General features: G+C 33.8%; 1 protein-coding gene across 7 annotated transcripts in view; it reads left to right on the top strand.

Annotated features, from left to right (window-relative positions):
- Positions 1–291: 291 nt before the first annotated feature.
- The window catches only part of chl1a (cell adhesion molecule L1-like a), a 40,412-nt gene continuing 25,797 nt past the window's right edge, over positions 292–14,906 (top strand). For 2 of the 7 annotated variants that reach the window (XM_027145159.2, XM_047807414.1), the window contains exons 1-5: positions 305–454; positions 6,596–6,755; positions 11,696–11,804; positions 12,006–12,196; positions 12,296–12,418. In XM_027145159.2, the coding sequence (XP_027000960.1) occupies positions 6,674–6,755; positions 11,696–11,804; positions 12,006–12,196; positions 12,296–12,418 (505 nt within the window). In that variant the 5' untranslated portion in view covers positions 305–454; positions 6,596–6,673. Of the gene's footprint in view, positions 455–4,394; positions 4,560–6,595; positions 6,756–11,695; positions 11,805–12,005; positions 12,197–12,295; positions 12,419–14,906 lie in introns of those variants that run through there. The other 5 variants (XM_047807412.1, XM_047807409.1, XM_047807410.1 and 2 more) reach the window with 5 other exon arrangements.

Consider the following 14,906-nt stretch of genomic DNA (forward strand, 5'->3'; position numbering starts at 1 on the left):
AATTATTTCTGAATTCTCAATTATGGCAGTGAATTGTCAGTTATGGAAAGTTTTATGCAGTAAAAGAGTAAAATGCAGCTGTGTTACATTTTAATCTGATGAGAGTAACATTAGACAAACCAGAGATATAGTAATTAAAGTGTTTATCTGGAGAATGGTATACATTCTATACCATATTTCCAATCAGATATCAGATATACCATATCTCCTTTCAATCGTTTTGAAATTTGAGCCAGAGGCATACACAATGTAAATTGACATACCTTTTTTCTCTCCACAAGCCTTGTGCAAGCTCACTGGTTTTACAGGTTCCAGACTGTCGCAGCTTTTTATGATGTAGCTGCGTTCAATTCTGCGAATTCTCATAGCTGTGTTCATGCTTGTCTATTTTCACCACAGGATTAAACAGCGGTAAGTGATTACGCAGGTGTCAGGGAGAAAGAAGCTGCTAAAGGTAAGAGTATTTAATGAACTTCCTTTAATGAAAGTGTCTCCCTAATGGAAGACTAAATTGTCATCTGTTCTGTTATGTTGTTTTTATTTATAGAGTATTTGTTACTTTAAAATGCTATTTTTCAAAGATGTCAAAGATTAATATTGATCCTGTTGAAAAACCACTGACATTCAACTTGATGTATCAGTATATATTAAAAAATAGCGATGTGTATAATAGTTATTTTGGGGCATATAATATTAAAGTTTAGATCATAGTTTAGGTTCATTTGTGCATTGAAGTGCAAATGTATTTGTGTGCTCTTAAAGTATACACTCACGTGCCATTATTCCAGACAAACATCCGGCTAAGATGTTTGTGCACCAGATAATTATTAAGTCTCAGCGCATATTCCATGCGTGACACTCATGTATGCATTGAAATTATGCAGCTCCTGTTTGTACTGTTGCTTTAGGTTAAGAAACAAAAAGGGTGTGTGTGTGGGTGTGTGTTTTTTTATGAAAGTGTGTCTGTGATTAAATGCTTATATGGGAAAAACAGCTACATTTCTGCTTCCTAGACAACTGTGACCATGCCCTGTCTGCTTTTATGCAGTATATGTTTGTATGTAGTATGGTTTTGTAGTATGTAAAATGGGCTGCCATTTTTAGAAGGTTCTATTCCTTTTTACTTGAGTGTAATTAATGATTAGAATAACAAGCTTGTTTGGATGTTTTAGCACTGCCTATGTGTTTGTAGATGTCTTGAATGCATTTTATTGTAAAGATAATACATATTTTTCTTTCAAATAGCTTATACTGTACAGTAAAATGATTATTGATAGTCTGGTTTAAATGTCATGCATCCATAGCAAATGAATCACAAGTTTTACACAAAGTCTTCATAACTGGTATGTCTTTACTAGTGAGGTTTACTACTGAGTTTGTTTTATAACAACAATCTGACTTGCACAATACAAGCAGTAACATTACAACACAGCTTGAAGTATTAAAAGTAGTCATGACACTGTTATAGCATGTAAGAATTGTCTAAACCTCCGATTTTTTATTTTTTATTTTTTAATTTTTTACACATTTCCGTAACAAATACAAAAACCGGTTCCACGGCAACATGAGAAGATATTTCTAAATGTACACACCATAATAAACTTAGAAGGTTGCCTACCTTCCACTGAGAGAAATGCAGGTGCAGCAATGCATTTTAAACCGTCCTCAATAACAATAGTCTGTAAGTTAGCATCAAGTGCGGTATATTATGTACAGTATATGGATGGGGCACCTACTATACGTGCCTGCTACCAAGAAACGTCCCATAAAATGTTCATTCAAAGCTGCTAAAATAAAAGTGTCTCTGGTTTGAACTCTCCTCAGTTTCTCTATGACTCATATCAAATGCTTTTTATTGTTGAATCATTTGTTTTATTAATTTACCAAACATGCCACCTTACAGGACCTTGTCTACCACTGTCCTATTTTTGCTACAAATTTTCTGTATGGTTTATTCTGGTATCAGTATTCTAATATACTGTATGATTAGTAGGGTTGTTAGTAGGCCTTAATCCACAAACATCCTAGGGTCTCTTGAAACCATCCATTGCTCCAACTGCTATGTAATCAGCCTGGTTTTGTCACACTAGCTTTGACTTGTTTGTTTTTTACACGTTGGAGTGATAGACCCACATTCCCATGTTAATCCTCAGTGTTTATTAGACATGTCAGGGCACCTATACCACTTATTCTTCTTCAAAATGCACCTCCTATCAGTGAGAACAATTACATTTTCTTCTCTAATAAAGAAGCTGACTCACCTCAAGAGTTCTAAAGAACAGACTGTTCTCATGAGCAAACCCAAATTCACTCACTCTCACTCATTTTCTACCGCTTACCCGAAACCCCCCCCCCCCAATTCACATGCTTTCAATTATTTACGTAAATACTCTATGATTCATGACTTATGGATTTTGATAATAATACAGTTATAATTTCATAGTAGTTTCGCAACATAGTTCTGAAAACTACAAGCTTTCCTAAACTATTTATTTATCTATCTATATGTTTGTTCGTTCATTCATTCAGTCACTCATTTATTTATTTATTTATTTTTGAGTAGCCATCAGAAGTTAAGGACTAGCACTCTAATATCTGATAAAGATTTTATTCTGACTTCGCTAAATGACACTAGCACACCAATTAGCCAACTGATTTAATTGTATTTAATTTGTTCTAGATTTAGATTTCTAAAGATTTGAAGTTCACTGTATTTACATAGCTATTCTAATGTATCATGCTATTGCAAGGGAACGCCCAGATTTCTGTGTACTCATGGAAAACCCAACATTACCTTCAGAGTTACTTTTAATTTAAACAATCCAAGCACAACCTCTGTGTTAGTATTATATATATATATATATATATATATATATATATATATATATATATATATATATATATATATATATATATATAACAAAAATAAAAGAAAAAACATAATTTTGGGGTAAATAACAGATAGCACCTACAGTGGAGTGGCCCACTTCTAACTAATACTTAATTAAAGCATTTTCTTGGAAAGAGTCTGCCAACTTAGCACAGTTTAATTTGGCAATTTTATTCTACTCTTTCCTGCAAAATGGCTCTCTGATGCACAGCCCTCTTTTATTCCACAGATTATCGATATCTCTGATCTGGGCTATTCTAAAATGTTGATCTTTTTCTGAAGCTGTTCCTTTGCTGATTGGATTTTTTTTTCACCTTAAATTATCTAGCAGTGACCGTGTCAAAATTTATTTGCATTCTCAGCTATCCATGATTCACTCTATATTCATTAGATCCCCAGGTCCATCTGAGGAGAAATAGCCCCATAGCATGAGGCTGCCACCACCGTGCTTTATCTACATGGTGTTCTTTGGGTGATAAGCTGTCAGGTTTTCTGACAAACTAGAAACTTTAAGACTTAAAATCAAATATTTCTCCCATGGACTCATCATACATTAACCTACTATGACATTTGACTTATGGTTTGTTGGTTTTGACTTGGTTGATGTAATTGGTGAAAGCCAAATATTTCTACAGCACTTTTAATATTATTGTAGGTCTGTTATCATCCACCCTGACATATTTACATTTTGTTTAATACATTTTGGAGGGATGTTCTGTTCTCAGTGTTCACAGTGTTCAAGGTAAAAGTGATGTTTTGTATTTCACCTGATGTTTGTCTTAGTTTCATTTTTACAGCATAAAAACGCCTTCTTATAGGTGTGTTGACTTTTTAGGTCCATTGTATCCGGTGTATTGTTTTAAAAGGAACTGAACAGGATTTACACAGTAATCACAGTAAAGTCATACCACATGTACAGCCATATGTCATAAAAAGTGTTCCTTAACTTTTTGTAAATGGTCAATTTCCACATACATAATATAAACAGACATGCTGTATCTGGTACACCATATAAATTGATGGGACAAATGGCATGATAGAAAAACAAACAAACAACAAAAAACCTGAAAAACACATATAATACCTATGAAATGCTTTTTAAGAAAGTATTAATATCATTAGCCAACGAACAGATTAAAAGTGTTTACTGCAAATCACAAAGCATTAGATAGACTTTACTGAGGATTTATACTCTAATCCTAAAAAAGACAAAAGCACTGTAACTCTAGCAATTCTATCTTCTTATTTGTTTTACATTCATAATAACTGGAATTTACTACAGACAACAGTCGAGAACTCCTGTCCTCACTTCCTGTGCCGTACCTTAATGACTTTTGAAAAGATCCGACTTTGCTGGAATGTTTGTCCGCAGCATAGTGAGCTTTCTAGCCTAGGGAGAGGCTTTGCTTACACACATATAAGTGACTCTCCTTTAGTGCTTTGCTGAAATGGTGTGGCATATTCAGTACGTGTGGGTGTGTGGGTGGGTGTGTGTGTGAGAGAGAGACAGAGACAGAGAGAGAGAAAGAAGGAGAGGGAGAATGCGTGGCTTAGTGCAGCATGCTGAGCGCTTGGACTTGTATCTAATATAGTTTCTGCCTTGTGTTTTGGTATAAAAGTAAATTGTCAGGCTGATTTTTGAGAATACTGCATAGTGGGACTTGTGTAAGTAAGTAAAGACATTTCATTTGATTTAGTGCAATAATTTGTGAAAAGTTTAATGTATATAGGACACTCTCAGGCTTTGCATTTTGCACGTCGACACAATCCTCACCAAAATATGTTTTATATTTGTTGGTAGTATTAGATTAGCAGTGCGTTTGGAAATTTGTTTTTACATCTTAATGTAACTACTTATTTATATGACTACTGACTTCCATTTAGCTTTTTAATGCTTATTAATGCTTATAACTTGCTGAGCCTATTTCTATTTATTTACTAACACCAGCTTCTATGACTATATATCTGAAACATGGTCTAAATGTTCAGATGGAGAAGTTACTTTGCATGTCAGTAGTTCACAGCGTGTTTTTGTTAGTGTATGTAGCAGGAGACCTCGCTGACACAGGTTTTGGGTAGGTTCTGTTGGGGAAACGTTTGGTAAGGAAAATATAATGGTTTCAACCTGTAGGCCTTTGGTTACACTTTATAAAATTAATAAACTCTACTGTTTCTTGTCTCTGGGGTGTTACAGTTGTTGCGTTCTATATATAATTGTTATGTTCTTTCTTCCTTTTGTTGCTGTTGTTATTTGACATGGCTGATGGGTGATGTCTTTTACTCCTGTTTTGCATGCCACAGTGAGTTAGTATGTCTGGAATGAGCCTTTGGCATATTCACTGCAGATAGGGATGGTTTATTGCGACCATGCAACCATGATACTGCTGTCAGTTGATATGATTCAATCATATTATGTAGTTACAGAATTATTAAGTTACCACAGCCAGCACTTTGGAGATAAATAATGGTTCTTTATTATCATTATTACTATTAGGAACTGCTAATATGAATAAGAACTACTAGTTAATTAATCAGTAAGTACTACTATAACTATGGACCTTTTCTAATAATTACTGATTAATTATTGATCACACCAGTATAAATTTCCATTAAGAAGATCAAAAACACCCCATGGAGGTCTACCACTTATACGTGTATAAACCTCAAACTATTCCACCACTACTGTGTCTAAAATGTTTATTTGAGTTATTATAGGTCTCCTCATAGGAGTCCAGGGTTCTTTTTTATTTAGTCAGTCAGGTTCTAAAGAAAGAAATGGACAACAATAACCTACAAACTTATGAGGGTGTAATATAGCAATAAGTTATAAATATTCTCTTCTATCTAAATATCTTATTCACTTGTTTGAAAATAACTTTCTATTAAATTATAACAATCGGTAATCAATTCTATACAATTTAATATATAATAATATATAATATATAAGAATAATACAGTAAAACTAAAGTAAATGATAAAATTAAGACATTATCTTCTTACAGTTTTCTTTGTTTTAAAAAAAGAAACATGTTGCTTGTTTATGTTAATAGTTAATGTTATTGATTTTTCATCTGTTTAAAATAACCGTAATTAAAATGCAATATATGAATTCATTTATAAGCCCTGTTTTGTATCAGAACAGCTACAAGGTTCATACCTCAGGTCAGAGGTTGTTTTCATGTTCTTAAAATATATAGAAACAAAAAATAAGTGAAACTCATTACTAATGATGATGTGCTACTGTAGCTTCTTCAGTAGTTAAGTAGTTTCTGTCGATTATTTCCATTGGACTGTTTATAAATATCAATCCTACCCTGAGATCTCCTGAAGAGACCTTTAATAATGCAAAAAAAAAAACATTTACAATAGGATCAGGCATATTAAGGACGTAGATTTTTAGGAGAAAGCTAATGCTTTGCTATTGGTAATTAACACTGTCTAATCAGTTATTATTCAGTTTTTAATAACACAGTATTTAGCGAGTGATTCTGAACTCTCACTAACATGCTTTGTTAGTGCTCGTTTATTCCTGCTTAGTTTCTGCATTGTTACATTTGAGTAGTTAAACAGTATTGTAAAGTGTTGCGCATATTTAACACTAAGTTAAACGTAAGTTCTTAGCATATTTGATTTTAATGGAATTTGACACCTTTGTAGAAAAGAAAGCTACAATGTGCCTTTTTTTACTACTTTCTCATTTTATAGATCTCTTTTCTCTAAAAGTCTGTGAAGTGTGTTGACTGAGAAGTTGGTTGGAATCAGAGCCCACATCAGATTGATGGGATGAGGCGACTCCGGGGCTTTGAAGCTGGGCTCCAGTTTATCTTCTTTTCTATTGCCTTTAGCCTACATGTACCTCCTGAAGGTAAGTTTGCTTGTCTTTACTTTATTTTTATTTTATTCTTTGAAACTGGACTTATCTGATAACATTTTTATATAAAGTATTTATGTAAGGGATGTTTACTAACTGTACATTATACATGTTGCTGTTCTGTAACTACAGTATGATACGAACAATATAAACATTTTGAAACTGTACATTCACACACAGCTTGGTTCTAAACATGCCTTTGTTTCAGATTTGGTTATTTCTTTTATTAATCTGTGTGCATCTGTTAAGTCTTGGGACTTAATTACTTCATCTATATTATACCATGGTGCAAAATGTTGTCAAGTATTTTCATTGATTCCCAGGACTTAGATTCTTTGGGCTTTGCCAAACTGTTGCAACAGAGTCTGTGAGTCTGCTTGTGCAATTAAACAAATAATATACTTGAACATGATTCATAAAACAATCATAAAGCACTCAAGGCAACTTGACACTTATCAGTAAAACAAAGATAGCTCAGAAAATAAACAGCTACACTAGTCAAGTGTAGCTGAATACACAAACAGGTGAGTGTAATCAAGAGGGCAATAGAAGGGCAATCATGAGATCTGACTGTATTTATGGGGCTAATGGGAAATGACCTATCTTCATTCAAGAAGGATCTAATTAGCATCATGCATAATTAAAAACATGCAAAAACATTGTTTTTTTTTTCTTTCTAATAACTTGTAGAACCCTGTAGCAGAAATAACCAGGTATAGATTATGAGACAATGGGCCCCAGGGCACGGATGCACAAAAGGTCATGAGTTATAATAATTTATGCATATTGTTCCCCAATAATGACATGTTATTACAATCATTTCAGTAGAGGTGTCATAATGGTGATTTATAGAAACGTTAAAATGATCACTCAATCACAATGTTTTTCTATGTCCTCATCACAAGTAATTCAAATAAAGTGTTATTTATACTGTACGGCACTTTTAATAATGAACAACGGATATTAAAGTTTAATTTAAATAGAAAGACAGAGTCAGAAAGAAAAATTCCTATACTATAAAGTCAAGCAGTGTTAAGTATTAAAAGGAACATCATTAGAGTATTAATTTTAGGTTTCTTGTATCAAACTCTACAGTTATTGGCCGTTCAGTTATAGAGACATGAATGTATCCTGTTTTTAGAAATCATTGTCTTTAGGCTATACCAGAAGGAAAATCCACATCCAGGTTCAAGGTGTCAGTGTGTTAGAATCCACAGCAAATCTAAATGCTAACACAAACCCTACAACAACCAGTCATTCCAACATCAATAACTATCCCAGTTTAGCATAATTCTTCATGCTAATAAACCCTCTAGAGAAAAAAAGAAGATTCTTACAATAGTTGGCGGTAGCCATGAAAACAAAAATGCATTCATTAAAAGTATAATAATTGTTATCATATAGTGCATATGCTTAAATTGATCTTTTGAGTTCATCTTTATCCTACCAATATCCTGTTTTATTCTGTTCTTTTTTAAGAAACTACGTCTTTTGCTCTTAATTGATAATTAAAAAGGGCAAGCCAAATAATGGCAACAAACATACAAATAAATAACATTAACATTTCAACAGGATAACACCGGTCTACCTGAACTCTGTCCCACTGTCTCTTTGACTGGCTGGGCAGAACTGAAATGTAAAATTTTAAACAAAACATATGGCAAGGAGTCTGTAGTTCTTCATTATGACAATACAATATTCCATTTCATTTCATTATACTTTTGGCTCTTGATACTTGAGTCTCCTCCAATTTACGGTAGTGTGTAAAAGCGTCGGCCCCCTTCCTGATTTTTTTTTTTTTTCGCACGTTTGTCACACTAGAATGTTTCAGATCATCAAACAAGTTTAAATATTAGCCAAAGATAACAAGTAAACACAACATGCAGTTTTTAAATAAAGGTTTTTTTATTATTAAGGGAAAACAAAATCCAAACCCACTTGCCCCATGTGAAAAAGTGCTTGCCCCCTAAACCTAGTAACTGGTTGGTCCACCCTTAGCAGCAAGAACTGCAATCAAGTGTTTGCTATAACTGTAATGTCTGTTACAGCACTGTGGAGGAATTTTAGTCCACTCATCTTTGCAAAATTGTTGTAATTCAGCCACAGTGGAGGGTTTCATTTTGTTTTTCTTCAGCCATTCAGAGGTGATTTGCCACACATTGTCCTTCAGGATTTTTTGGTAGACAGTCGAATTCATGGTTACATTTATCACAGCAAGTCTTCCAGGTCCTGAAGCAGTAAAACAGCCCCAGACCATCAAACTACCACCACCATATTTTACTGTAGGTATGATGTTCTTTTTCTGAAATGCAGATGGAATGGGACACACCTTCCAAAAAGTTAAACTTCGTCTGCCATGCAGGCCATTTTTGCCCAGTCTCTTTCATATGGTGGAGTCATGAATACTGACCTTAACTAAGGCAAGTGAGGCCTACAGTTCTTTGGATGTTGTTGTGGGGGCTTTTGTGACATAGTAGATGAGTCATCGCTGCGCTCTTGGGGTAATTTGGGTCGGCCTGCCGCTCCTGGGAAGGTTCGCCACTGTTCCATGTTTTCGCCATTTGTGGATAATGGCTCTCACTGGTTCGCTGGAGTCCCAAAGCTTTAGAAATAGCTTTATAACCTTTTTCAGAATGATAGATCTCAATTACTTCCTTTCTCATTCGTTCCTGAATTTCTTTGGATCTCGGCAGGATCTTTGAGGATCTTTTGGTCTACTTCACTTTGTCACTTATTTAAGTGATTTCTTGATTGCGAACAGGTGAGGCTGGAGAAATTGAACTCAGGTGTGATAAACCACAGTTATGTTTTAACAGGGGGGCAAACACTTTTTCACACTGGGCCATGTGGGTTTGAATTTTGTCTTCATTTAAAACTGCATGTTGTGTTTACTTGTGTTATCCTTGACTAATATTGAAATTTGTTTGATAATCTGAAACGTTAAAGTGTGACAAATGTGCAAAAAAAAAAAAAAATTCACACCACTGTATGTGAGAGCTGTTAGTATAGGAAGTATAACATATTAGAATTAGTACAGTACATTAATAGAAACCTGTCATTTATCTTACAGCTTGAACTTCTACCAGAACCATATTTTTAAAGAAAATTAATTCAAAACTTCTGAATTATATAATATAGTATAATTAATGCAACAAATTACTTTTACAAAACATTTATTGTAACTGTAATTGGATGTCGGAAAATGTGGGACAAAATATGATAGTAAACAGACTCACTATTTAAATATATTTGTAAACACTAAATAATTGGGACTTAATTGGGACTAAATCCATGTCAGCATGCAAAATGTATGCAAGAACTGATTAAAAATGGCTTGAGTTTCTTCCTAGAAGATCTGGTTTCAAGAGTTTATATATATATACAGTATATACAAAAATCATCTTTTGTTTTGATTATGGCACAGATTTGCCATGGGATTGTTTCAATAACCTTGTGCAGTGTCACTGTCACAACATTTATTTCCTCCCAGAGTTACATTAATTTCTTGCCAAGATCTTGTATTGAAGATGGGACTGCTGAATAAAGTCTTCTCCAGCACACTTCAAAAATTCTCACTGGGGTTAAGGTCTGGACACTGTGGTGGCCAATCTATGTGTGAAAATGGTGTCTCATCCCCCTGAATCACATTTTGAGCCTGATGAATCCTGGCATCATCTTGAATTAGGCTCATACCATCAGGGAAGAAAAAAATCCACTGATGGAAAAACCTGGTCAGTCAGTATATTCAGGTAGTCAGCTGACCTCATTTTTTGGGCACATAACATTACTGAACTGAGACCTGACCAACTGAAACAATCACAGATCATTACGCTGCCTCTACAGGCTTGTTGGGTGCATCACTTCATCTTCCACTCTTCCCCTGATGTGCCCATCACCCTTGAACAGGGTAAATCTGGACTGTGGATCAGACCACAGGACCTTTTTCCATTGCTCCAGAGTCCATTTGTTCAGAAGTAGAATAAACCCTTTTATTTCATAAGGCCATTATTTAATTTTTTTAAGGCCATTCGCAGCTGTTTAGTCTCAAACCTTGCACCTTGCATGTTAAAATGCTTTTATTTTCACTATTAAACGAACATGTGTTCTACTGCTGTTGTTTATTTCCGGTTTGATTTCACCAAACTTTTAAGTGATTTAATAGGACCAAAACTTATTTAATTGAAGATGATGCTTCAACACTATACATCCAGATATTAATAATGCAACAGTTCTTAACCCAATTTCAGTAGCAGTTTCAGCAATCTCCTTAACTGTTTCCTTTGCTTGATGTACGTCACTATTTTGACACTTCTGAATCAGAGTAACTGTGTAAGAAATAAGAAGCTACTCATGGCATCAATTACAGTACCTGTTTGATTTTTGTTAAATTCAGGTGGTGACTTTTTTGTCCAGGTTGTGTATATACATTTCCCATACCCACTGAAACAAAGCTCCTTATATTTGCACGTGTCAGTATAAAACAGTTGCCTCTTTTTTTTTTACTGAAGGAAGTCGTTCAACACACTAATCATACAATCTAATCATAGGGTCTCTGATTATACACTTGTGATATGTGATAATGTGTATTTATATAATATGTCCTTAAGACAGATGCAAGCATGGAGTAGCATTGTTTGTCCATGTAGCTGTTTATGTTTTGACTTCCAGTAGTAGTGATGAAGTAAGAAAATTTGTATTTTATTTATTTTATATAAAATATACAAATTTTATTTTACTTAATTTTTTCAGTGATTTATAAAATTATTATTATGGGGTTTATTAACATCTCTCTCTCTCGTTCTCTCTCTCTCTCTCAAAGTGGGTTAGTGGTGTGTATTATTTATGTGAACACTCATATTATATGAACTATTTGGGTTAATAATTTCAAGATGTAATTGTCTCATTTGGATTGTTTTATATATATTTTTATGCAGTGGAGCAGCCGCCAACAATCACAGCTCAATCTGAAAGATCTGTTGTTGCTTTTGTGTTTGATGCTAATTTCACATTGACATGTGAAGCTACGGGGAATCCGAAACCAGCGTGAGTACAACTGGTGGTGTGATCTCTTATCTGTTCTGTTTCAAATAGTAAATATGATATGGGTTTACACTGAAAAAGACTTATGTTGTTCTTACCTATAAAGTCAAGAAACATTATATATGGAATATTTATGTACACACAATATACAAAAATGAGTATGGTTGAGAAATCTAAGTCTGTTCTGATTTTTGTACTTTATAGGTTTTACTGGACTAAAGATGGCCTTGACTTTAACCCACATAATGACGTTCGACTCAAAACCTTTGAAAACAGTGGAAGTTTTGTCATTCCATACAACAAATACCTTGTAGAATATCAGGGTACATACAGATGCTATGCATCCAATAAACTGGGAGTATCAATGTCAGAGGAAATCAATTTTATTGTACCTTGTAAGTTTTTTTTGTTTTTTGTTTTTCCAGATGTTGCTCTTTAAATGCTATTTCTTCATGACAGGACTTGATCAAAAGTTTTTTCTTCTTGTCGTAAAGCTTCACCAAAGTTTCCAAAAGAAAATATACAAGCACTAGTGGTAAATGAAGGAGATCCAGTGGTCCTGGAATGCAACCCACCACAAGGCATTCCACCTCGCCATCTCTACTGGATGACTATGGGTAAGTCATTATTTGTAAGTCATTTGGCATTGCTAATGTAATAACTGAGCACATTGGTGCTGTATACTTGGTAACATTTTCAGTGACTATCGTGCACTAATACCTGAATTAATACCTACTTTAATATGACCTAATGATGAGTTATGGCATGTACTAATAACAAACTAATGAAGATCTAACCTTAACTCATGAATAATGACCACCTACATCAGTACCTGTTAGTACCTGCAGGTTTGTTCGTTAATGTGCTAGTTAGCGTGTGTGAACATGCTCTATAAGAAAGAAATATCTGAGAGAAATTTGTTCATAACACTTTGAATCCAAGAGAAAGGACTGACTTAAACACAATAAAGAAGTCAAAATATTTACAATATAAAATATTCACAAATACAGTGACATCTAAGATTAAAACTCTGGGAACTAATCTTATGGAACACTGGTTTTAAATGTTAATTGATAATAATATCTGATAAATGATAAATGTTGCTGTATTCATTTCACGATTGTGGGTAAAGGAGCAGAGCGCCAGGTCCCAACTAGGAGCAGAGCAGGTATGACTTGTAAGACAGTGAGAATGGAAGAGAAATAGATACAAAACATGTTGAGATTAAATTATTGGTCTTTAGTTTTAATGCATCTTTCTATATTTGATATGAAGGAACAATGTAAATAAAGAAAGTAATTCAGTGCCATCCAATGATGTTTAAGTATGGCAAACTATATAAACTATATAAACATGAATTCATTATGAATTCATAAGACTCACATTGTAGTTAAGGTTAGTTCTTCATTTGTTTGTTATTAGCAAATGCCTAAACTCAGTATTAGTTCACATGTAAATAAGAATTAAGTTACATATTAGTGCACTGTATTGTTTAGCTATTCTCTGTGACGGTCTGTTTGCTATCCAAATGATCTAGACTGTACTCCAAAGTTATTAGTTCCTTTTATGTAAATAATGTGTATGCGTATGTAAATAAAATGTTTATGTATATGTAAATAAAAATGTTAGAAACATAATTATACAATATAACTATAAACAAATATATAAACATAAACAAATATTACATTTTTTTACTCAAACAATAGCTGATCTAATAATAGTTTTAACCAATATATTCTTAATAGGATTTTTTTTTTTTAAATATTGTTCTTTCTAAAAATATGTCTCAAAATTAATGGCAGAGCTAAGGAGTAATTTGAATAAATGCAAATACCTGGTCAAAACATCTTATCAAAACTTCAAATCTTATTTCATTTCCCAGGAACTCTACTGTTCCTTTGAAAATGTCTTGTTTTGTTTGTGGTATAAACATAAGGTGTACACATATAGATTCTGTTTTTAGCCATTACCATTGAAAAAGAAAAAGAAAAAAAAATATATATATATATATATATATATTTTAAACGAAAATGACCGGTGGTTGTTGACATGCACAAAACCATATCACAGATATAAATATATTAGAGAAGATACACAATGAGCAGACCAATTCTTCCAAACAATGATTCTTTGAGGCTATTTGTTGACTTTTCCGGCTGTTTTCAGGTGTTTCAGACTTAATTTAAAAAATAATTTAATCATTATCATAATTATGTGTTATTACTACCAAAAGGCTGATTTTTAGTTAGAAAATAAAATAAGAATCATTTTTTAAGGTTGGAGAGAGGGGGTGGGATTCCGTTGTGAGAGAGCATAAAAGCATTTACATTAATTTGAATCCTAATAATGCCATACCCATCTATGGATGGCAGCCAAGGGAGAAAAATTGGCCTTGCTTACACTTAGAGTTCACTTGCACTCTCTGACCTGTCATTAACAATGGATGCTAGCCTATAGTGGGCCTCTGTGTGCTCATGTATATGGAAGAGTGTTATGCTTTCCTCCATGTGTTTGCCACTGATTTTGCTGCACTTAATAGCCTTCACCCTTCTCAGCTGATAGCCACTGTATGATTGGCGAGACCCGCTTGGTGTGAACAGGCAATTGAATTAGAGAAAATGGAAAAAATGAAAACGTTTATTATGTTAATGTCAATTATTTTGGTTTCTCTAAAAGATATTTCAATATAACTATAAAATGACCATGATTAATTGAACTATAAATATAACTTATTCTGTCTTTCTTTTTTTTATTATTTTCTTTATTTATTTTCCTGATTTTATCCCTAAAATTGCCAAGGCCAAATCCTACCCAGCGTTATCATAGGAAAGCTACAGTACCAACAAGGAGTAAAAGGCTTCCTCCTTTTTATATGCTTCCTCCTTCTTCTTCCTCCATTTGGAGCAAGCCAACCTCATCTTTTCAAATTGCTGCTCATGCAGTGTCACGAAGCAGCAAAATACACTCAGAACACACTATCCTCCCCCTACTGCATCCACTGAGCTCACAGTCCTTGATTGGCTAGCATCATTGTGGTTGATAAAGGAGAGACAGTATGCCATCCTGCTCACCCAGAGAGCAAGGCCGATTTTCATCACTTGGATT

Source organism: Tachysurus fulvidraco, chromosome 23, assembly GCF_022655615.1.
Source record: "Tachysurus fulvidraco isolate hzauxx_2018 chromosome 23, HZAU_PFXX_2.0, whole genome shotgun sequence".
NCBI lineage: Eukaryota > Metazoa > Chordata > Actinopteri > Siluriformes > Bagridae > Tachysurus > Tachysurus fulvidraco.